Source organism: Pelodiscus sinensis, chromosome 3 (genome assembly GCF_052426305.1).
Source record: "Pelodiscus sinensis isolate ZL-2025 chromosome 3, ASM5242630v1, whole genome shotgun sequence".
NCBI classification, from domain to species: Eukaryota; Metazoa; Chordata; order Testudines; family Trionychidae; genus Pelodiscus; species Pelodiscus sinensis.
In genome coordinates, this window is record NC_143054.1 from 157,626,472 (window position 1) to 157,651,536 (window position 25,065).

At 45.4% G+C, this 25,065-nt stretch overlaps 1 protein-coding gene across 1 annotated transcript in view; it reads left to right on the top strand.

Annotated features, from left to right (window-relative positions):
• LOC102458713 (calpain-2 catalytic subunit) overlaps window positions 1-25,065 on the top strand; it is a 57,210-nt gene that overhangs the window by 29,279 nt on the left and 2,866 nt on the right. The window contains exons 7-20 of the mRNA XM_075925266.2: window positions 3,463-3,548; window positions 4,941-5,015; window positions 5,410-5,570; window positions 6,245-6,414; window positions 7,871-7,882; window positions 8,744-8,955; window positions 11,390-11,426; window positions 13,747-13,812; window positions 15,200-15,257; window positions 17,016-17,080; window positions 19,305-19,373; window positions 20,009-20,087; window positions 22,005-22,121; window positions 23,378-23,436. Of these exons, the coding sequence (XP_075781381.1) occupies window positions 3,463-3,548; window positions 4,941-5,015; window positions 5,410-5,570; window positions 6,245-6,414; window positions 7,871-7,882; window positions 8,744-8,955; window positions 11,390-11,426; window positions 13,747-13,812; window positions 15,200-15,257; window positions 17,016-17,080; window positions 19,305-19,373; window positions 20,009-20,087; window positions 22,005-22,121; window positions 23,378-23,436 (1,266 nt within the window). The remainder of the gene's footprint in view (window positions 1-3,462; window positions 3,549-4,940; window positions 5,016-5,409; window positions 5,571-6,244; window positions 6,415-7,870; window positions 7,883-8,743; window positions 8,956-11,389; window positions 11,427-13,746; window positions 13,813-15,199; window positions 15,258-17,015; window positions 17,081-19,304; window positions 19,374-20,008; window positions 20,088-22,004; window positions 22,122-23,377; window positions 23,437-25,065) is intronic.

A 25,065-nucleotide genomic window follows, 5' to 3' on the forward strand; every position in this document is an offset into this window, starting at 1 on the left:
GCCCAGCACACTGTACTGTGAGTGATTATTACTGTGCTCTGAGTAATGAGGCAGTTCAGAGAGCAGCAGGATTGCCATAGGAGAGAGAGAGGAATGCATACACAGGGGAACGTACTCCTCTCCAGGAATAGCTGCCCACTGGGAGGGACTGATGATCTCACTGTGTGAAAGATGTTTATCTGTGTAATAGAAGGTGAATTGCCAAGCTCAGTAAAGGAAAGATGGGAGAGGATATAGGAGAAGCAGACAGATTATGGAAACATAGGGGGTCTTTCCATTGATTTTCAGTGGAGAGCAGGCCCCTATTAATTACTCCTGAAATGTTCCTGCCCCTCAAATGAAAGTGTTCTCACACCCTGGCATGCTCCATCCAGGCTGATGAAGCAAAAGGGGACTGGCAGCATGCGGGATTGCAGCTAGCCTTCAACTGTTGGCTCTCTCCTTCCCAGTGATGGGAGTTGGGGGAATTCATCTGTTCCTGACTCAGGGTATGTTTACACTACAGCACTAATTCGAACTAACTTAATTCAAATTAGTTAATTCGAACTAAGCTAATTTGAACTAGTGCATCTAGACCTAAAAACTAGTTCGAATTAGCATTTTGCTAATTTGAACTAGCATGTCCACATTGAGTGGACCCTGAACCAAGATTAAGGCTGGCCAGAAGCAGTGCCGGCAGGGCACCAGGTTAGGACTTCCAGCATGGAGCTGCTGACTCAGGCTAGCCGAGGGCTGTGCTTAAAGGGACCCGACCCCCACCCTGGACAGAAGTTCTCAGGGTTCCCCGCTTGCTTGTCTACCTCGATGAGGGACAGCAAAGCAGACCTGGCTTGGAGTGCCCTGAGTGCCCTCACTCGGCACATCACAGCACTCGGCCATCAGCCCGGCTGCACTTGCCGCAGGCTGCCATCCGGGGGGGGCGTCAATCGGGGGGCTGCAGGAGAGTTTCCACCCCGAGGAGCCCACAGAGCCACCCCAGCCCTCCTCATTGGGGGCTCGTACCCCATTCCTCCCTCACATCCTTCCACTTACCACTCCCTAGCCCCCCTTCCTGATGTACAAAATAAAGGACACGTGTGGTCAAAAATAGAAACTCTCTTTATTTAACAAAACTGGGGGAGACTGGGAAAAGGAGGTGGGAGAGGAGAAGAGAGAGAGTGAGAGAGGGGAGGGGGAAACCTGGGAGGAGGGAGCTGGAAGGGGGAAGCCAGGGAACAAGGAGGAGGGGAAGTATCAAACTATGGTACGCCCTATCTTCAGTACTGTGTACAGATTTGATCTCCTCACCCCAGAAAAGATATTTTGGCCTTGGAAAGGGTTCAGAAAAGGGCAACTAAAATGATCATTGGTTTGGAACAGGTCCCATATGAAGAGAGGCTAAAGAGACTGGGACTTTTCAGCTTAGAAAAGAGGAGACTGAGGGGGGATATGATAGAGGTCTATAAAATCATGAGTGGTGCGGACAGGGTGCATAAAGAAAAGTTCTTCATTAGTTCCCATAATAGAAGGACTAGAGGACACCAAATGAAATGAATGGGTAGCAGGCTTCAAACTAATAACAGTTCTTCTTCACAAAGCAATTAGTCAACCTGTGGAACTCCTTGCCGCAGGAGGCTGTGATGGCTAGAACTATAACAGAGTTTAAAGAGAAGTTAGATAAAGTCATGGAGGCTGGGTCCATGGAGTGCTATTAGCCAGGGAGTAGGAATGGTGTCCCTGGCCTCTGTTTGTGGAAGGCTGGAGATGGATGGCATGAGACAAATGGCTTGGTCATTGTCTTCGGTCCATCCCCTCCAGGGTACCTAGTGTGGGCTGCTGTCGGCAGACAGGCTAATGGGCTAAATGGACCTTTGGTCTGACCAAGTACGGCCATTCTTATGTTCTTATGTTCTAAGTTCAGGGTCGGGGGTCTCACTGGACCACCTTGATTTTCATGCAAACCTGCTCCTGGGTTTGCATGTGGCCTTTGGTGGCCAGGCTGGCAGCTATCCTGCCCTAGACGGCCGTTTTCCTGTGCCTAGTGCGGAAGTCGTGGACGTTGGATGCCTCCCCCCCAAACCTGGGTAAGGTCCACGATCTCCGCACTAGACCAGGTGGGCGCCTGCCTCTTGCGGCCCCGGGCAGGCTCCTGGGAGCTGCCAGCCTGGTCCTGGGAAGAGGCAGAGGGCTGGGTGGCAGCGGGTGGCTGGCTCGTGCCATGTCAGGTGCAGGGTCTGCTGGCTGGGTGCTGGCAGGCTTGCACCTGGCACGGGCACCGTAGCCAGACCGTGCCCCTTTAAGGGCTCCGGGGCCGGGAGGGGGGCAGACAAGTTTCCCTGGTTGTGCCCAGTGTGGCCACCAGGGCAAGCTGGGGAGGGCTAACCTCCCACTAGTTCGAATTAAGTGGTTACACAGCCCTTAATTCGAACTACTTAATTTGAACTAGGCATTAGTCCTCGTAGAATGAGGTTTACCTAGTTCGAATTAAGTTCGAACTAGCGGTTTGCCTGTGTAGCGCTTATGAAAGTTAATTCGAACTAACGGCTGTTAGTTCGAATTAACTTTGTAGTATAGACATACCCTCAGATATTAACTGGGCCAGGCTTTAGCCTTTGGAAATCTCTGCAGGCTCTTCCTAGTGGCTGTTTCATTTCAGAGCAGCCCCATTAACTTTCTCAGGCCTCAGTCACACCAGTAGGCACCACAGACTTCTCTGTGCTGTTTCAGCTACTGCATACACCATAGTGTACCTGTCCTCAAGAGGAAGCATGTCCATTTTCTGGGCTTCAAGCTCACAGCCATCCTGCAGTTCCCTGCCTCCGAGGAATCTGTTGCCTCCTCAAAATAACCTTGATTTCTGGTTGGGATTTTAAAGTTCTGAGGGGTTCTAACCTGTGTGTGTGTCAGTCAGTCAGTCAGTCAGTCACTAGGAAACCTAAGCCTCAGCAGGGCACTAGGAGGAACTGCAGTGTTGGCCTTGGCACCACCGAGGTCCAGAGTGTTTGTAGTAAGGAAAGAACTTGTAGCAGTTTTTACAAGACAAGGAGCTGTCACCCCAGTGTCCTGTGTGTAACTCTGAATAGACAGGGGGTCTAGATTAGTTGGGTTGGAATGTACCATTTGTATCCAGGTGCTTTTTAGAATAAAACCACACTGTAAGGATTTCTGCGGTTCAGTGAATAATATCACATTCCTTCTGCAGCTCTGCTCTTTATTATTAAATCCTATTAGATGTGTCATTCTTACTGCACAAGAATGATTTTGGTTGCCCCCCGGCGTTCAAATATTTGATTTGCATGCACTCTGAATCTTCTGTCTGTATGTGTTAGGTATCCGAGTTTATCCAAAGCCAATGAGGTGTTATTCCTCTCTGAGTAAATAACCAGGTGCAAAATTACATAGCTAAGGAATGGGGTGCAAGTATTTCAACCATTGTGTTTTCTTCCTGTAAGTCAGCCCCTTCTGCCCTTCTAATCTCTTCAGGTGAATTGCCGAGGAAGCATGCAAAAGCTGATCCGAATCCGAAATCCCTGGGGGGAAGTGGAGTGGACTGGAAAATGGAATGATAAGTGAGTTAAAGGTCTAGGGCAGGACTACTCAATTTAGGAAGCCCTGGGGGCCACAACTTAAGTGTGGTTGCATATACATGCAAATATATGCAACTAGCTTCTTTCACACTGACGGGCATGAATATACAAAGCACTTTCCACAATGCCCCGGCACTCCTGTACCCGCCTGTTCCAGCCAGCCCATCCGCTTGCATCTTTCAATGCTCACCTCACCTGGGAGACACCTCACTGTTGTGGAGTGTGTTCCCAGTGGAAGCCATGTTCAAAGGATCCCACTCGCAGGCTGTGTGTTGACCCCTGCGTAAACCCAAACTGCACTGCGGGCCACAAACAAAAGGGCTGCGAGCCACATGTAGCCCGTGGGCTGCATGTTGAGTAGCCCAGGTCTAGGGGATTGATACATTGTAAGAGCATGTTCATCTGGTGGCATAGCTAAATTCACACTAGGAATTGCACCCTAAACTCTGCATTTTCTGTCCTAAGCTCTTCTACCTTGCATGACTCTCTAAAGACTTGGATCCCAGTATGTACTTCTACAGAGAAGATGCCATATTTTCAAGAGAAACCCTCTTTGTAAAGTATCAGAGGAGTAGCCATGTTAGTCTGAATCTGCAAAAGCGGCGAGGAGTCCTGTGGCACCTTATAGACTAACTGAAGTGTAGGAGCATAAGCTTTCGTGGGCAAAGACCCACTTCATCAGATGCATGGAGTGGAAATTTCCAGAGGCAGGTATAAATATGCAGGCCAGGATCAGGCTGGAGATGACGAGGTGGATCCAATCAAGGAGGATGAGGCCCACTTCTAGCAGCTGATCTGGAGGTGTGAATTCCAAGAGAGCAGAATTATACAATTCTTTACAAAGAACTTAACATTGACCATTACCCTGAAAACATAGAGATGCTCTCTACAATGGCTGGTGAACATCTGTCCCAGTGTCTCATTTTCCTAAAGGAGTTATCCCACTGATTGACAATTCATTTAAGCCGTCTTTTCTTAAAGGCACAATGTCTAAATTTTCAAAAGTATCTAACGAGTTTGGGTGCCTCCATTTTTGAATGTCCAATCCAAGACACCATGCTGGAGCCTGATTGGCAGGGGACAGGCTAGTCCTCCCATTTTCTGGAATTCGGGGCACTTTTAATCATCACAAACTGGGGCCCCCAAATAGTGACACACCCCAAAACACTAGGCACTCATGAAAGTTGTGTGTTTTACCAGTGCATGATCTAAATTGCTACTATGCTCCGCCAAGTTTGGGAGTTATACTGAGCTCCATATCACAATCACATGGAGCTACATAAAGATAAGTGACCCCCATCAAAGTCACTGCATTAGCGATGGACTTTGACATGCCCTTTGACAATTAATCAAAGTCCCATATTTCTATCCTAGCTGTTCAAACTGGAATAGTGTTGCTCCCGAGGTGAGAGAGCGATTGACCAGGAGACATGAAGATGGAGAATTTTGGTGAGAAGTTCTGGGGTTTTTAACAGAAGGGAGGATTATTTTCCTTCATTTTTTTAACATGAAGTACCCAGGGCCAGCAACTCGGATAAACAGTGACTCGGATAAATGAGCCCGGGGATCTGCAAACCTGAGCAAATATGTAGCCTGTCCCATTGGACATGGGGGCCATGATCCCGATCGTCAGAAATGGGGTGGATCGGTGAGGTGGCACTATACTCAATGGAAGAGTGGGTTTAATGGCATAATACCCAAGGTGTCCACAATGGCTGGATAAAGCACCTCATCGTCCTGGCCAACAATTGAAGAGTCAGGTGATAGCTAGAGTTATTAGGGGAAGGATTTGGAAAAGTCTCATATTCTAAGCAGGATTCATATGTGGCATTGCCCTTCACAGGATGTCATTCAGTGATTTCCTGAGACATTATTCCCGCCTTGAGATCTGCAACCTGACTCCGGACACACTGGCAAATGAAAAATACAAGAAGTGGAGCCTGACCAAGCTAGACGGGAATTGGAGACGTGGCTCCACTGCTGGGGGTTGCCGGAATTACCCAAGTAAGACCTCCCATGTGCTACTTCTGCATGGACTTATTCTGACCTGGATTTACTTAGGGCATGTGGAGCGTTATAAAATCATCTGTCAAGGCAGTGGGTTCTTCAGTGTACCTTCCGTTAAATGCCAATGTATTTTTTCCCTGACAATTAAAAAAGAACATCTAAATAGTCCTTGCCTTACTCCACTACTTGTTTAAAAGTCTCAAGCAGCCCCTGCCAAACTCCAACCAGATTCCTCTTTCTCCGGGGCCATGTCTAGACAGAGAGCTTTGAACTAGTGGTCTAAGCATGAGACTGGCCCCTGGGAACTTGAGGGAGACTAATCCTGCTTCTTACATTAACTTCTTTGGTGACCTTGGGCAAGTCCCTGAAGCCAGTGTTTTCAGGTATTCGCTGATGAAGACAATTGGATGCTCATCTTGAGACACCTAGAACCTGATTTTCAGGGATGTCCCCACAACTCCCATTGACTTTATGAGCAGGTGCTCATTGTCTCTGAAAATCAGGGGGCAGAAATCTGGACACTGTTGCTGTTCTTTATGCACCCCGGTTTGAAACATTACATCTGTCTCTTTAAGGACATGTCCAAGCTAGAGTGGGTGCTAAAAAATGTCAGCAGGGGCTGGTTTCAGAGCAGACTCTGAGTGGTTTGTGTCCCAAACTCTCTCTCTCAGATACTTTCTGGATGAATCCACAGTATTTGATTAAGCTGGAAGAAGAAGATGGGGATCTGGATGATCCTGAGAAGGGCTGCACCTTCTTGGTTGGCCTGATGCAGAAGCACCGGAGGAGGCAGAGGAAGATGGGGGAGGATATGCACACCATTGGCTTTGGAATCTATGAGGCAAGTAGAGCAATGCGCACACACATGCAAATTCCTTGACAGGAAGAAAATAGAAAAAGTCCACATAACTTAAAAAAAAAAAGTTTGGGACGGGGTCATTGATGAATGGCTTGGCTGCTTCCTTGCTGCCTCATGCATCAGGAATGAGACACAAAGTCATATGCAGCAATGCCCATTCAGTATCTGGTACATCCACTCTGAGTGCCAGCTGTGGAACTCTGGTGTACAGGGTCAGGGAAAGGGTTAAACATTGAAAAGTCAGAAATCCATTCTGGGTTCCACTCATCTTAGCCTTTTTTAATTGATCAAATCATGGTGAGTGGCAACCAAATGGGATTGATTCTGGCAGGGCACAGGCCATTAGGGAGGTATCAGAGCCTGTGTGAAAGAGATCGGCCCATGAGCAGAGCCAGTAAAAGCATGTGTAAGGCTATCTAGGATAAAGAACTACACAAAGGGTCTGGCATCTCCATCTCTCTTTCCTAATAAACACACAGCTGCTCTCTAGTATTTCCTTGAAGAGTAGTATCCTCCATGGCTTAATTCCCCAAATTCTAGTCCTGGTTGTGCCACAGACATGCTGTATGAGCTTGGGCAAATTTCTTAACAGCTTTCTGCCTCAATTTCCAAGGCTGGAATATGGGTGTGTCAACATATGCTCCACCCGGACGTTGTGAGGCATAAAACAAATTCAGATTCTCTGAAGCAAGTTAGTAGACAAGTGCAAGATTATACTCATTATTGTTATGCCAGTCAATGAACAAGCCTGGTTCTTCTCTGGATATTTTTCGGGGTGGGAGTGTGGGAAAACACTGACCTGGGTGCTGCTTGAAACATCCCACTGTTTGGAATTGTTAAATCCTTGGAAGTTGCTTGGCAAGCCAAGTGAGCCAGAAAACCAGCAGTATTCCCGATTCCTTTCAGTAGGATGGTGAACAAGGGAATGGAATGACCCAGATTTGATGTGCAAACTGAATGTGTCCTGTGGATATCTACAATGGAGCCCACAATTGCTCATCTTTGACTGAATGTGTCAACTGGCACAGATTACAGTACACGATGTAAGAGATCTTCCACTCATATCATGACAGAACATTGCATGGTGGGATCTGTAGTCTCCAAAGGACATATTGCCATTTCGAAGAAGAAGCTGACTGCTAATGGCTCCATTTTGTACAGATTAGGTGTAGCCTTCAGGGTCCTGAGAAGTTACCCCATCGCCATTAGTTGAATACGTTTGGGTGCTCTGGTTTAATACCTCAGCTAGCAATATTGAGTATAATCATACCTAATACAATGTGTTTCACTAGATGTATCTCACGGAGGTGCAGAGTGAAATATCAGCAGGAAAAAGTCATGATCTTGGATAATAGTAATAATTATCATCTAACAGAGCTGCTAGTTTTCTTTCAATGAACAGATAACTAACTTGTGCCCCTTTCTGCTTTTTCTACAGCTCCCCTCACAGGTATGTAATATGCATTTTCTCTTTCCTCCATTCTCAATGGTTAATGTTCATAGACAGGATTTAATAGCATGGATGAAGAGAGACCACTGGACAGGCAATGCTGATCTTGCTAAGAGTATACGTAGATATTTGAGGCCCAAAGCTGTTGTTTTTGTTGTATTGCTGCTCTGCACATTGTTAGGATTCATTGCAGCACAGACCCAACAAAATTCTGTTTTGTACAGGGTTCAGATATGGTACAAAATGAATATTCTAAATAACAATTCCTTATTGTTCCTTTTGATTTCTCTCTTTGTCAATTGTGTTGAATTAATACAAACCTGGGCTTTTGTATACTATGACTATATTTGAGGGAATTGCAAAAGGATAGTTTCCAGATGATCAAAAGGTTCCTAAGATTATGCTGTATTGTCCTAAGCCAGTGACACTATGACTTGTGTTATGGAAAATATTATCCTACACACACCATGTTACCAGAGAGACATACCTTTAGACATCTCAGGCCTTCCAGGTGGCAGGGGATGTGAAGAAAAGCACCTAGCACCTATGCTTAGAATCCTAAATATTTTTAAAATGTTTTGCCAAATTCCCCCCAAACTGTGTAACGTATCTAGAACTTGACATCTAGAACTTATTGACCCTCATTTGGGATGACCTGTATGACGTGAACCAGCCCTCGAACTCATGTGTAAGGTGACTATTGCAAACTCGTGCCAGTAATATCTATATATTATGCCATCATTTATTCTCTCTCCTAATTCTGTAGTACTACTCTTTATCCAAGTCAAGAAGGGTAACATGTTACTGTTCTGTCTTCAGCTTCTCTCTGAACTGAAATAACTCTTTATTTGTTTGAATAAGTTTTCTGGACAGACAAACGTTCATCTGAGCAAAAACTTCTTCCTGACGAACAGAGCCAAAGAAAAATCAAACACTTTCATCAATCTCCGAGAGGTACTAAACCGATTCAAACTCCCTCCTGGAGACTATGTCATTGTGCCATCCACTTTTGAACCCAACAAGGATGGGGATTTCTGCCTCCGTGTCTTCTCTGAAAAGAATGCAGATTCACAGTACGTAGCCAATGCACCCTCTCTCTTCTCCTTATGATAATCCAGAAATATTACACTGATGAAGCTGATGTCTCTGAGGGACTGGATGACCCTGCAAATTGCTAATGGGATCCCCTTAGCTCACTGGTTTAAATTTAGAGTGATCAAAAATTGCTGTTATGCAACAACTCCTCCATGGCCCATGTTTGTGGAGTCATTCCATTTCCCTGTGGACAGGTATCCAGGTTAACAGAGTCCCCTCTCCCCCCCCCCCCCCCCCCGGGATTGACATCCTTGTTGAGAGCCCTGTCTAAGAGTCCAGTGATCAAAAGCATGTGGCACCTGAATTACTCTCCAATCCCTAGTGGTGGTCTTTTCTGGTGAGATTTAGGACTGTTTGCCAGGAAGCATGGAAGAGTTTCTTGTCATTAATTACATTTATTATAACAGTGTCCAAGGTCTTACCAACATCAGCCCTGCTGCACTAGGTGCTATAAAAACAATACAAAGTGGTAGATAGCTTTGCCCCCAAATAGCTAGGACAGACCATGTGTAGGAGAAAGGGATGCAACATACAAGTAGAGGGATCATTATGATTGTGGCCAGTGTTATGTTAGTTCCACAGTTTGTGAAGATAGGTTAGCTAGGAGGAGAATTAGCTCAGTGGAAAGACACAGAAAGGAAGAGTGCAGAGAAGCACGGAGCTAGTGAGATGATGAGGGAGATAAGTGAGGAAAAAAGGTATTGGGACAGATGCAGAGTGATGCTGAGGTGAACTTTGCACCAAATTCCCCTCTCTTGTTGGGACTTCAGTTTCCAGGGCTGTCAGTTCAGCATCTTTAAACTCCCCCAGAATCAAACCAACCATGTCTTATTGAAACTGACCATGCCTGGCTAATGCAAGAATAAATCGGGCCTTCACTCTCACTGTGTACTTGGTCATTCAGGAGGAGAGTCTGGGAGGAGGGCGCGTCACCTGAATTCCAGTTCCCTCTTTAGCATGGGAATGAGTCCAATCCATCATCAAATTCTTCATTGCTTCTGTGCACCAGTGAGGAGAGGGCTAATTAAATGCAACAGAAGGTGATGAGCAGATTTCATATTGCCCTGGGCAGCATTGGCAGTGATCATTGGGCAGTAACCAATTGAGTCTTCAGTGTTAAAGAAAGCAGCAGATAATAGCGAGCTGGACTCCGATGAATGAAAATGTTAAATCTTACAATGAGATGTACATTTCCCATTGCTTCTCCAGCCCAATTGCAGGATTAGTGCCCACAGACAGACACAATTACTCATGAGAGATGAGCTCGCATCTTTGAAATCTTACTGAGAAAAGGCTCAGGGAACTAGCCCAGCTAAATGTTTTCCTTGATTAAAAATGTTAAATTTTAAGCATTATTGATTCAAGCCTGCACCCTTTGGCAAGTACATGGAATAGAAATAATCATGATTATAAAGAGAAGAGAAGAACCTCATACTGTGACAGTTTTGAAAAAGAGATGGCTCGGGATTAGAAATGCTAGGAAGCCTGTCATCTCTAATACAAGTGCTTTATACGATACAAAAGGCCACTTACTGTAGGCATGTATGTTACATGGGCACCTGTGAAAACTAGGTGGTCTCCCACATTATTTTATTTTCAGCCATCAAGTTGCAGTTCAGTTTTAGAATCATAGAAGATCAGGGTTGGAAGAGACCTCAGGAGGCTAGCTAGCCCAGCTCTCTGCTCAAAGAAGGACCAACCCCAACTAAATCATTCTACTCAGTGCTTTATCAAGCCTAGTCTAAAAACCTCTAAGGATGGAGATTCCACCATCTCCCTAAGTAACCTATTCCAGTGCTTCAACCACTCTCCTAATGAAGTAGTTTTTCCTAATTTCCAACCTAAGGTGTGTCTCGACTACATCCCTTTTTCAAAAAAGGGATGTAAATTAGGCACATCGATATTGCAAATGAAGCCGGGATTTGAATTTCCTGTGCTTTATTTGCATAATGGCGGCCACCGCTTTTTTTTGAAACAGGGATTTTTTGAAAAAAAAAAAACAACAGCAGTTTAGACTGGGATCTTTTGAAAATAAAACCCTTTTTCAAAAGATCCTATATCAGAGGTCAGACTAAGATGATCATACTGTTTTGTTCTGGCCTTACAAATGAACCTTCTCTGAATCTGTAATATCACGTTGCATGGTTTGTAAAAGTAACGTGCTTTTAGAGGGAAATGAATTTAAAAGGAGTAATGTTAATGGCATTGGTGTGCTTGAAAGTTAGTTTCTGTGGGAATAATCCACAAAAATCACTCTATTACTGACTTTCAGTTAATATTTAAATGGATTTTTTTTTAGTATTTTTAAAGTGATACTACAGGAGTTAACAGTGTTTAAGTACAACTTCTGTTTAAGCAGGCTAGTTTATTTTGTATTAATTTGTTTTAACATCAATCCTTATATCTTTCTAGGATTGTAGATGATGAAATTGAGGCCACTATTGAAGAGGTATGTCTTCTTTTTTCACCTCTTAATATTGCTAATTGAATTGTTTCTACTACAGACAGAACCTTGATAGTTAAGGATTCAATTTTGTCACTGAAGTAATGAAATCTGTGACTTTCTGGGACTACTTCTGGGGCAGGGCTGAAGCAGCAGCTGGGGTTGGGTCATCTCCCCCTTCAGCTTGTGTATTGACAGTTAACCCCTGCTGCAGGAGTGACCACAGGGCTGGGTAGTTACAAGCTTTCTTTGGGTATGTCGACACTAGCCACCCGAGTTCGAACTAGGGTGGCTAATGTAGTCATTCGAACTTGCAAATGAAGCCCAGGATTTAAATATCCTGGGCTTTATTTGCATGTTCCCGGGCACCGCCATTTTTAAATGCCCGGTAGTTCGGACTCCCTGCCCGCTGCTACATGTGGCACGGGCTATGTAGTTCGAACTAAAGCCCCTAATTCGGACTACCGTTACTACTCATAACGGAGTAACGGTAGTCCGAATTAGGGGCTTTAGTTCGAACTACCTAGCCCGTGCCGCGTGTAGCCGCGGGCAGGGAGTCCAAACTACCGGGCATTTAAAAATGGCGGCGCCCGGGAACATGCAAATAAAGCCCGGGATATTTTAATCCCGGGCTTCATTTGCAAGTTCGAATGGCTACATTAGCCACCCTAGTTCGAACTCGGGTGGCTAGTGTAGACATACCCTTTCTTTCCCCAGTTCCTTCACCCCCCCCAGATATTTTTAGTAAAAGGGATGGATGGGTTGCAGGTTTTCATGAACTTTTCTTTATTGCCCACAACTTGTCCCTCGCTTTTACTAAAAATGCCCACGACCGAATATTAACCTTACTGATAGATCACACTTTTCCCCCCTTTATCTGAATGTCAATTTGACTCCCTTCCCCTTCCTCCCGCCATTCCTCAAGCTGTACAAAACATGCACAGTATTGTAGTCTGTTAGTGCATAAACCATCGAGAATTTTTATTTAATTTTGAAGACCGCTTCTTGGATGTACGTATGTGAAGTTGACAGAAACATCACAAGCAGCTTTAAAATTAGATTTTGGCCCATACATACAGCAACAAAGCTCAGCTTGCTCAAAGATACCAGATGAGATACTGTTCACTGAAATGATTTAAGCTTAGGCTTGAGTTTTCAAATGTAGACATTATTTCTATATTTGAGTATAAGGACCCGATCTGGCAATCAGTAGTCATGAGACTAGTCCCACTGACACCACGAGATGACTTGCATAAGGGATGCAGGATGATATGTATAGTTTTGCTAGCGAGAGCATATCCTAGTCATTAAAGTAAGAGATTCTTTAATTAGCATACATGTGAATCTTTATGGGGTTGGGATCTTAAATGTTTTACTTTTGTTTCTTTAGAGCATTACACTTGCTTGTAATGAATATAAAATGGCGGTGCCTCCACCTGGCTGGCCTTGTACACACTCACTGGTGTGCCTTGAGAGCCTCCAGGAACATACTCATTCCAACATAAATCTGGATCTAATTCCAGAACAACTACAAATCATATACATCTAATAGAATACTTTAAAATAAACAGTCTTTACTTAACTTAAATAAACAGGGATTAACAGATTTAGCAATGAATAGCATTAACAAAACACATAACAATCATTGAAGCTTATACAGCTAACATTTGTACTAACAGTGACCCCACCCCAGAGTGTGCACACCCCTGGACTCACAGTCCCAGACGCTTGCGTTGGCGCCTGGATGTTGCAGCTGTAGTGGAGATTCGGTCCAGGCTAGACAGCAGCTCTGTCCCAGGTAGCACTTTTTCAACAAGGCCCAAAAACTTACTGCCTCATGCTGTGCCTATCGGAAGCAGCCTGCTAAATCACAGTTCCAACAGGACTGTAGCTGTGCTCCAACAGCCCCTGGACTGGATCAATGTCCTTGGCAGCAGCCTGGCTCCCCTTCGGTTCCAAACTCCAAGGCAGAGTCCCAGACTGCTAGGCCTCTCTTCTCCATGCACATGGAGAGAGACATCTCCCGCACAAGAGTCCTTCCTTCCTGTTTTTCTTAAGGGCTTATGGGAATTGTAGTCTGGATTGCAGCACACAGAGTCTTTTAAAAAAAAACAGAGGCCCCTTTAGTAAGGGGACTACAACAAACCAGAATCAATACTAAGAATTACATTTTAAAAAGTCTTTCCGTTGCAGTAGTCTGCCATATACTTGCATCATAGTTAAGGAAATGAATTTGTTTAAACATGATCGCTAATGAAACACCATCTCCGACAAAATGTCCCTCCTTTATAACAGGGTGATTGTTACCATGTGTTCCCTTTTCTAGTATGACATCAGTGAAGATGACATTGAACCCAGTTTCAAAAAGCTTTTTGGGCAGTTGGCTGGCAAGGTGGGTATTTCTCTTCTATGTACTCTGATGCATTGTCTGTCCAGAGGGAGAGTGCAGGAATAGGCTGGGGGTGTGGGGTCTTGGCAGGGGTTGGTGCAAGAGCTGGATAGGGGTGCAGGGTCTGGGCATGAGGGGGCAGGAGACCCTTACTAGCTTTCATGCCCCATGCCTTTCCCAGGCATCGTGTCTTAGGCACAGCCTTCTGCTGCTCCCATTGGCCAGATTCTGGCCAATGGGAGCAGTGGGGAAAGCGTCTAGGCTGTGTGTCAGTGCACTTCTGTTTCCCTAGCCGGGAAAGGAGCGCGTAGAGTTGCTTCTGGCTCCACTTCTTCCTCACAAGATGGATCCAGCAGGGAAGCTTGGGACTCCCTCCCTCCCCCCAAGGGAAGCCAGTGCTGGCACTCCAGCAGGGGAGGGGCAGGAAGGAGGCTGGAGCACCATCGTGGGCTTCCTGCTGTGGGAACCACAGTTTGAGAAGCACTGCCCTAACAGAGCCCCCTCCGGCTTACTTGGGAGACTATGGGGAGGTGCATTTGCACCCTTCGCACGCACGCCCCGTGTACGGGCCTGCGCTAATTCAAACCCTGGAAGATCAACTGTGGCTGCTTCAATCTTATCTGTAGTGTAGATGTGGCCTTAGAGATTTGTCTCATTTTACAACAGACTACATAAAAAGCACTTGCAAAGTTAGAACAGACCAAAATTTCATACTGACAATGACTTGTTTATACTGCTCTACATCCTGTATTCTGAAATGTAAGCGCAATATTTATATTCATTTGATTTATTTTAAGAATGAGAAAATGAGCCATTTTTCAGCAATAGTGTGCAGTGACACTTTTATTTGGATGTCTGATATTGTGAGTAAGGAATTTAAGTCAGGTGAAACTTGGGGGAGGGGGTCCACAAAACAAATCAGATTCCTGAAAGGGGTACGGTGGTCTGAAAAGGTGGAGAGCCACTGCCCTAGCTTACATCTGGAAAGCAGTGCAGAAGCAATGGAATCCAAACCTGCCCAGTGAGATCAGTGCAGGAAGGTTTCACAGGAAGAGTGGGGTTTATGGAGGGACTTGCAGTCCAAGAGCGTATTTGGAGATAGAGAAGTGATAGGAAATTTCACAGGTAAAAGCTAGATCTGGTAAACTCCTCAGGAGTCCTGAGCATGCCCAGGACCTGCTGTTAGCATATGAGATGCTCGCCAAATCTGCATTCTCTGCATTTTCCAAACATTGCAGAGTTTTTAATTTCATTTGTGCACATTTTATTCAGTCTCAATAAAGGCAGTAGCTCTTCTTGCTAACCCTCTCGCTCCCTGTTATATAGTTTCCATATCTGACTTGGCTCATGGTGACTTGTTTGTTACAACTATGTTGTTACATTCCCATAGGATGCAGAGATCTCTGCTTTTGAATTATGCAATATCCTGAGAAAAATCATGGCTAAACGTAAGTGTCTTCCTTCCTCTCTTCTGAGAATGTGTTTACTCTGATCGCCAGCAGCAGGTTAGGGACACAGGTGCATACATAGATCCCAGTCCTGTGCTTCACAGAGATCTCCAACTAGCTGTGTCTCCCCCCCCCCCCCGCCCCCCCCATTGCTGAGACTACACCCTCCAGAGTGTAGGTGAAACTTTTGGCCCTTTGAGTTCAGGAGTGCTTACCATACCTGCTTGAATGAGGAATATGCCTACCTGTGCACAAGTGTGTGTATAGGGTTTGTTGGATCTGGCTTGTCAGATGAAAGCATGTTGAACTGGTTAGCTCAAGGGATTGCTAATGGACAAGAATGTCACTTCCTTTCAATGGTTTTGACTTCATTCTAGATTGATACTATTGTGAAATAATCATATTATATAATCACTGCCAAAACCCATGGGCAGACATGCTGCTGTATTCTGAACAAGAAACCCTTCAGAAACTTTACTATGAGTGAATTACAATGAGCAAGGTTGGTACCAAGTGCCAAAAGGGCATAAACTGCTGTTGCCAGACTCTGTTCACCAGGGTTAGTCCCTGGCAGGCCGCTGCTGCTGTATTTATCTGCACATTCCACAGGTACAGGCTCTTGACGCTCCTATTGGCCTTGGATCACCATTGCCAGCCAGTGGGAGCTACAAAAAGTGGTGTCCCAGGCCATGCTGTTTCCACAGCTCCCATTGGCTGGGAATGGCAATCCATGACCAACAGGAACTGCAAGCACCTGTACCTGTAGAGGCGCAAGTAAATATAGCAGTGACAGCCTGCCAGGGGCTAACCCTGGTGAATCGTCTCAGTCTTATTGCCCATTCCTGCCCTCGTATCTACTGTGGGCACATGCTAGGTCCTTTGTTGAGGGAGAGCAGGTTCCAGCAGCAGAGAAGGCAGCTTTCACTAGGCGGGCCCACAAGGAGAGACAAGATTGGGAGATGATCGGATTCTCTGGCCCTAAGCTATCCTCCTAGCACCCACATACTTACCTTTCTGACTTCACACCAGTCACTTAAAAATTAACCAGTCCCCTGGAAATGTCCAGCTGAGAACTAGCCAGTTTTCTAGGATTAAAATTACAGTTGGTGAGAGCTTGAAGTAGCTCCTAGTTCAGTGGGTAGCACCGCTTGCATTGTAGCATATGTATTGACCCTGCGCTTAGTATAGTCTTGTCCTCTAGTAGTTGCTCCACAGAAAAGATAAGAGTCTTGCTAACAACAGCTAAAGGAATTTCACTTTAGTTCAAGCAGTAGAGCCTTGCATTTTGGGAGCTGAAGGCCTAAGGGTTCTGTTAATGGCTGCCTGCAGTGCATTAGCTGCCCCCAATGGATCCAGCTCCAAGTATAGAATGAGTGACGCATCAAACTAGAGATGGCTCATTGCCCCATCTAAGCCCAAAGGAAGGGTTCCGGCAGAGACACTGAATTACTGGTTGTTGAACAGCAGACGTAGTAGAAAAGACGTTCTAGAATTGAGCCTTCTTGGAATGAGTTGTTGTTCTGTACAGCATTAAACACATCCAAACATCGCTGGGTTCCAAAGCACTGTTCACTAGCTATATATACAAACCTGCAAGATGGCTACGTATTGACACTGCTGTTCTGGCTAGGGTCTGATAGCTTCTGCACTTGAAGACAAGGAGACCCACTAGAGGGCTCCCAAACAAAAGAGTTACTATCCAATTCCTATACACGTCCATGTGTAACAAAACCTGCCTTTTGTCTTCTCTCCTTACAGGCCAAGATATTAAATCAGATGGCTTCAGTATTGAGACATGTAAAATAATGGTCGATCTGTTAGATGTATCCTTCAGTTGGATTAGCTAGTTTGTGGTCCTCTACAATCTAGTGGGGGAGTGGGGTGTTCATATCCAACCATCCTTTCCTTCCAGCAACCCCTACAAGAGGGAGGGAGGCTAAATCTGCTTGTGACTGCCACCTTTTAAAGGCTCTCCTGCATAGAGACGCTACATGTTAATAGTACTGCCAGGTAATGATGAATCTACAGTATCTCTAGCAGTAAAAGCCTGGGTTTTTTAGAGCAGAAGGTCCAGTCTGAATTCCATCCTTGCTGCTATACTTGTGGCCTGACCGGCCACAGTGAATATGCCTATAAAAATATCAGTTCCCAATATGGCATCATTAGCATCAGCTCATGTAGAGGTCCTAAACATGCATAGCAGAAGGGAAGAAATGAAGTATGTTCAATCGTGTGGGATGCAGACCCCTCCCATGTCCGATTTGGTGAGAGAATTGTAAAAGTCACAAAGATTTCACAGTTGGAAACAAATGAGAAGCACAGCCCCAGAACTTCTCCCCAGATCTGACTTTTTTTTTCGGAGCTCCACACCCTATGAATAAATCTATAGTGATGATAGGTAACTCACCATGGGTATGTCTACACTTGCAGCCTAATTCGAACTAGGGCTGCAAATGTAAGCATTCGGAATTGCAAATCAAGCCCGGGATTTAAATATCCCGCGCTTGATTTGCATGTTCCTGGCCGGGTGCCATTTTTGAAATTTACAAGCCCAGACTAACTGCCCGCGTCTACACGCGGCAGGGAAACGGGCGTTCGAAATAAAGCCCTATTTCAAACTACCTGTTATTCCTCCTGCAATAAGGTTTAACAGGTAGTTTGAAATAGGGCTTTACAAGATCGCACCAGTGTAGACACAGCCAGGGTCCTAGTGGTGCCCTCTCACAGTCTGGCACCTGAGGCGGCAGAGTCTCCAGAACCACAGCAGGCAAAGGAGCAGCTCTGCTGCCCCCCACTCTTCCATGCAGCTGCCTCTCTTGGGGTCAGTAGAGCCCTGCGGAAAGACAGGTTTGGAGGCCGTACTATTTCAGCCATGCTAGAGCAGCGGCTTATGCGGAGCACTAACTCTTGGGAGCGACTGCCAGAGGTGCCGGCTCCATGAGTGCTTCAGGGATGGAGTATTCACAGGGAAATATGAGTGGGTGCTGAGCCAGATCCCCCTTCAGTCCCCTTCTCCCAGCACCTCTTGCCTGCTGGTGGCCCGCCTCCCCCCAGCAATTCTGGAGCTCTCTGAATCAGCTGATTGGCAGTGTTCGGGAAGCTCCAGGAGGGAGGAGGATTGGGGCCCGGGAAGAGGCAGGGTGGGGGCTTGAGCGAAGGGGTGGAGCAGGGGCAGAATGTGCACTTCCTGGCTAGAGGGCAAGTGGCACCTATGGCAGCTCCCTTCTGCTCCTTTCCCTCTAGCGGTTCCCAGGAGAGGGGAGGAGGCAGCCATTGCCAGGAGCAAGCACTCTGAACAGCAGTTCCTGCAGCACAACTCTACTGACACCGCCCCCAGCCCTGTCCTCTGGTGGGGCTGTACAAGCAGACCACAGGAGACATAGCTGCCTGGAAGGGCTGGAGTGGGACAGCTGGGCCAGAGGAGGCACAGTCTCTTGTTCTGCTCCTTGAATGTGCCCCCCAGGCATCTGGGGAGAGCACCTGGCCTTTCTTTCCCCTCCATGTGTCGCCTCTTGTTCCTTGTAAAATGTGGTGATAGAGCCCAGGAGGCCACTCTTGTTGTCATGGTAACAGAGACAGACAGTGATGTTAGGATTCTATTGTTGAGGGTTTTCTAAAGCATTAATCATTTGGTAAATAGCTGCCCTTGCTCTTGGTTATGTGTCTGTTTAGAATACAAACATATTATGACTCAGATTCTCAAAAATGGCTGAACCACTAGTGTGGATGAACTGGCATCCTCTGTCCACCTGCTGACCCATACAAGGAACTGAAAAGGCCTGAGAAAGTATTCAGAGGTTCAGATTAATCCATTCAATCTTGCTGAATTAGAAACTTCCTCCATTTCTTCAAGTTGTGTTTCAGAGTCCCTTTATCCTGCAGGAGGAGCACCACCAATAAGCCAGGCATCACAAGATGATTTGCATCCTTCTCTAAAGGGAACATCAGAAAATTAGTGTTGAGATTATTCTAAAGCAAACCTAATGTAGGGGAGGGAAAACCTTTCTTTCCTGCCAACCAAAGAGGTTGCCTTAACTCATCCTGCAGTCTGATGGAAGTGGTAAACTGGGACTGAAGGAATTCCACATACTTTGGACAAAGATACAGAAATACCAAGTAAGATATGACCTCTGTATAAGTGAGCATGTGGTATATTACTCATATGGATAATATGAGTCTGTTTACTATACTAATACTAATAATAATATGGTCTGTTTACTATACTATATGATATGGGTGTAAATCTATATGGCTGTGGGTGTAAATCTATATGTATATTGTGGGTACGGTGTATCTCTATGGGCAGTCCTGAGCACATGTTGTTAAACAGAAAGGTTGCGTTCTTCACTAAAACCGGCTTCCCTGCCCTGTTCTGAGAGCTACTGAACTGTCTGCACTTCCACTAAGTCAGTGGGGAGCAGGGGACCCTCAGAAGAGGCACATGGCATTTTGCAGGATGGGGCTCAATAGGACCAGAGAGCAGTACAAGGGCAGCATCTCCACTAACGCACCTTCCCCAGTGCATCTGCTGTTGTGCTGTATTGTGAAGACAAGCCCCAGGAGCTGTCTTCTAACTGACTGCTAATTATTTCAACCCCCAACTCCATTGTAGAGGCTAGTAAAGTTGGTTTCATTTCTCAGCAAAGCACAGATCCTGCTTTCGACAGGAATTTCTCTGACTTCTGTCTGAAGCGAAAATAGCCAGCTCTGTATGATCAACAAGCTCCGACACTGGGTTTTGTGTTTTACAGAAAATCTACAGGGAAATAGACGTTGATCGCTCTGGTACCATGAACTCCTACGAGATGCGGAGAGCATTAGAAGAAGCAGGTACTTCTGTTCCCCTATTGCTGTATTACCCAATATTTATCTGCCCATGTACAGGGTTAGGCCAGTTCAAGCCCCTCTTCTACACCAAGAATCAAAGTCAGTAGGTGCTGGTGTAAATACAGGGTACCATTCCAGTGATCGAAGCCAGCTTCCCTGGTAAAGATCACTGAAATGGTTACACTGTATTTAGATCACATCTTCTGTGGTGGCTGGCCACAGGCACTAACAGTTTGTTACCAATTGCTAAAGGAGTCTTGTGCTACTAATGCTAAAGGCTGTGGATTCTGTTCCCACTGGCTAGCCATGTTATCTGGTTATATGCAGCCACACGGTCACATTAAAAACAACTCAGAGCAATGAATTCCTGTTTGAGATTATTCTCACTTAGGACCTGGCACAGTAGGATCACGAGCAGGCCATTAACAGCCAGGATCCATAGGCTGACATCCTTTAGTGACAGAATTGGCCATGGGGAGAAACTGAGGCACAAAAAGGAAAGTGCCTCGCTCAAGGTCACCCAGCAGATCAGTGGCAGAGCTATAAATAGAAGCCAGGCTTCCTGAGTTTCAGTCCAGTGCTCTGTGTAAAGGATTCTTATGGCCACTGCACAATGACTACAAGGGGAGTAAAATATAGACACAAGGTTACCACCATGAATGTAGCCGTAGGCTGTGTCTACACTGGTGCGATCTTGCGCCAAAGTAGCCGCTCTTGCACAAAAACTTGCTGCCTGTCTACACTGGCCGTGTGTTCTTGCGCAAGTAAGCTGATGTTCTACTGTATGAAATCAGGGCTTCTTGCACAAGAACTCTGATGCTCCCGCTCAGGAATAAGCCCTTTTGTGCAACTGTTCTTGCGCAAGAGGCCAGTGTAGACAGGCAACATGAATTTCTTGCACAAGAAAGCCCTATGGTTAAAATGGCCATCAGAGCTTTCCTGCGCAAGAGAGCGTCTACACTGGCATGGATGCTCTTGCACAAAAGCACATCTTTTGCGCAAAAGCACATGCCAGTGTAGACACTCTGTTCTGGAAGAGTTTTTGCACAAGAACTCTTCCGCAAGAGTTCTTACACAAGAAGCTGCCAGTGTAGACATAGCCTTACAGTGAGACAAGCCCACAAGTCAACTGACACTTGGACAAAACTCATAAAAGCACGACATCCACTGGCGTTCTCAATGCCACAGCTGCATGCTAGAAACAAACATCAGCACAGCACAGCACAGCACAATTATCCTGCAAACCAGCTTCAGCAGTGAAAGTACATACTGTAGGTGGGCTTAAGAGCTAGAGTATGAATGATGATCTGAACTGCTGGAGAGCGTCACAAAGGTGCAAAGCCACAGGTCCTGACAACAGTCCCCATGGCTCCCTCCCAGAGCAACCCCAGTCATCCTCACCTGCTGCTGTTTGTATGGGTAAGACCGGATAGCAGAGTTTGGCTTCCTTGGTCCAATAGGCAGCCCTTCTATGCCCCTCAAATTCTGCATGATCTTTGGGTAAGGCTGCCTGCACACTTACTACAGTACAGAGTTACTCCTTACCACCATTTTTCCGTGACTAGTCCACAGATGCAGTCACTCCCTCTAAGACTGTGAATCAGAATGGGTTCTGCTAGCCCTCCTGAGCACATGGAGTAGGCTCACCCGATCTGAACTCATGCCAAACAACTTAGAAAGGACCACTGATAAAGTAAAAAGGAGACATGACCCATAGCGACCAACAAGCTCAATAGTTAAAAAAACTGATACAGAAATGTGACCAAGTAACCAGTATAGATATGAACATTTTTCGGCATTGCTCCTATTGTGCATTTTGTAATCTTAAACCAAAACGTGCAGGTTGCTCCTGTTACATCACCACCACCTGCTTGCATTGTTAGCTGGCCAAATGTTTTCACCTTTTATTCTGCTCACTAGGGTTCAAACTGACTTGCCAGCTGCACCAAGTCATTGTGGCTCGTTTTGCAGATGAGCAGCTTATCATCGACTTCGATAATTTTGTCAGGTGCTTGATTCGGCTGGAAACTTTGTTCAGTGAGTATTTTCTTAGCAAATCTTTACGCTGTAAAGGAGCCCCTTGCCTAGCTATGTCAGGTAAGCCCCAGACTCATAAGGGAGGTTTAGTCATGAAAGGGTTTAGCATCTAGTCATCCTGCTGCCTGATGGAATTCACATCCCTAAGTTAAGTTCCCAGGCTTTCTAGACCATGCAGGGGGGAAATTAGGTACCTAAAAATAGGATTTACAGAAGCCAGCATGCTGAGTGGGGTCTATCAGTCTCATCTGTTGAAATTGTTCCACTTGTTATGAAATACTGCATCATAGGGCCAGAAGCATGAGAGTGACTTGTTAGTCAGTGATTGCATCTGGTAAGGAGATGACCAAGGTTTAAGTCCCAGCCATGAACCAGACAGACAGAGTGAAAATTTGAACCCTCCTCTCAGATCTCTTGGAGGAAGGCTTTAACCGCTTAGCTTTGATGGGAGAGGGAGGAGAGGATGCATACCACCTCTGCCATGTTTTGTGCAGGACTCAATCCAGTAGGTGCATTCTTAGGTGCCAGTGTGAGCATATTGGCAAGATAGATGTGAGAATACCTTGCTTGTGAATTGTTGTGGGACTTACACCCGAGTTAGGCACCCGACTGCTAAGTGGTGTCAGGCCTTAGGTGGTTTTGCACATGCTTACCGGCAGCAATTTAGAGATCATGCAAACTTACTACTTAGCCAGCATAGACCTATAGGAGCCTCAAGGGTTAAGTAGCAACCGAGTTCAGGTTTTCTGAATGCTTGTGGTGGTTAAATGTTGGCCTTATATGGCAGTTGGACACCTCCATGTCCCTAGTTAATGGCACATCCAGGACTAACATGACAAAAATAGAAAGCACTTCCACTCACGGTAACAGGTTTAAAAGTTTTCATTGACAACTCTCCTTATCACTGTTCTAAACATACATTGGACCATAAAATAATTTTTCAAACAATTTAACATTAGAGTCTTTATGTTGCTTTTTTCATTTCACTCAGCTTGAGCTAAGCAGCCACTAGTTTTCATGCACTAGGACAAAACTGTACTGTTTTTGCTGTAAATAGTGGACAGTTTTTAATAAAGGAAACAGCTTTGATGCAATTCCTCTTGGTTTGGTTTTGTCAATGGTTGTTTTCATAAACTCTAAATTTCCCCTTTTAAATTTGACACAAACATTCATAGTCAAGACAAAGGGCTAATTCAGATTCTGGTTCTTGCTGCTTTCTTCAAACACATAGCTTGTTTCTCTCTTCTCCACAATAGAAATATTCAAGAAACTGGATGTTGAGAAAAGTGGAACAGTGGAGTTGAATCTGAACACTGTAAGTTAATAAGTCTGTGTGGGTTCAGCAGTACAGACCTGTGGCTTGCTGAGATGATTTTGGAGAAAAATGCTGATTCAATTCTAAAAGCTGTTTGCCTGGATTCTAGACCCTGGGGATGGTTGGTGCACTCTGTAGTGTTCCATTTTCATGCAGTGTTGAGAATCTAAACACAAGTAAGATATTGGTATCTTCTGTGCTTAGTGTTTTTGTGCATGTGATTAAAGAAGGTAAATCACTTGCTAATCCACTTGTATTATTCTCTACTTCCCATTTTGGCCTCTTCCAGTCAGGGATGCTGGAACAATTTGTATAGTGGGGCCTTTGAGAGCCATTGAACCAAACTGTGTAAACCCTGCATATAATGGAAGCCATTTGAAGTCATGGCATGTGGCCGCACCCTCACCATCTATACTTCTAGTTAATTAAACCTATGATATATTTGAGTTTGTCTGTATGTCTGTCCAAGAACTCCTCCTAAATAAGAGCTAGGACCACCAAATTCAGTATAGATCTTCCTCTTACCATAACTAAACCATGGCAAGGGTTTGGTTGTGCCAGGAAATTGGGATGTGCCTGGAATGGATTGCTACTCAGAAAACCATATAGAGAAAGAGAGTCATCAGACAGGCAAAATGGGTGCCGCCCCCCCTTCCAGGACAGCCCAAGCCTCCCACTTGCAAGGTGCCCTTTTAGGGAGGACGGGATGGGGGGTGAAGCTCCCCCACCTCCAAATTTGTATAGGTACTGTACTGGCTGTTCCTCCTTGCTCCCTGATGAAGGGGAAGTGCAGTTTGTTGTATTCCTCATGCTGGATGGGGAGCAAAGGGATGATCTTGGACTTGCTCCAGCTGAGAACATGTACCCTTCCCCTGGCTGTGCCTGCTGTAGCTGCAACAGCCATGTAAAGGCACTTGTCACCTGACCCCAAGCTGCTGCAGTGAGAGAGGGCTGGGGTAGTCCTCTCTCTGCAGGACAGCCTGCATCCTGAACCCCTCTTCCCCAGCCCCCACCCAGAGAAATGATTTAAATGAAGGATGGACATTTTCATTTTATTTTTCAAAAAACAAAAAATTGAGCTAAGGACCCAAGCACCACCAAGTAAATCTTCTGGTAACCTTCTCTTTTACTGGGGTGAATTTCAGTGGCAGCCAGTTCTCCCGTTTCCTATTCTCTCCCCCCCCCCCCCAATCAGTAGGTCCATCTTCCCACAGCATCCTCCTTTACCCAACCCCTATAATTTTATTCTCTAGTACTTCTATTCTTCTTCAAAGGGGATTCAGCTAATGTAAAGTAAGGCTACTTTACTTCTGAATGAGAATGTGCACCTGGGTTTATTGCACTTCCCAGCTCTAGTTAATTCATATTAATTAATATCCCTGTAGAAATGAGTTCAGTGTATGAGAGAAACTAATGTTGCTCCCTGTAATTTGAATGATGTTTGCAGTAGTGTTGTCATCTGCAGTTGACATAATCAGGTTACATTACAACCAGAGAAGAATTGAAGTTGGTTAATTATAAAAAGCGTTTACAGTTCAGCCCATAGTTACATGAACATTTCCTGGCACATCAGTGAATAGGGATGCAATTGATAACACATAGAATAAATGTTATATGTATTTGTAACCC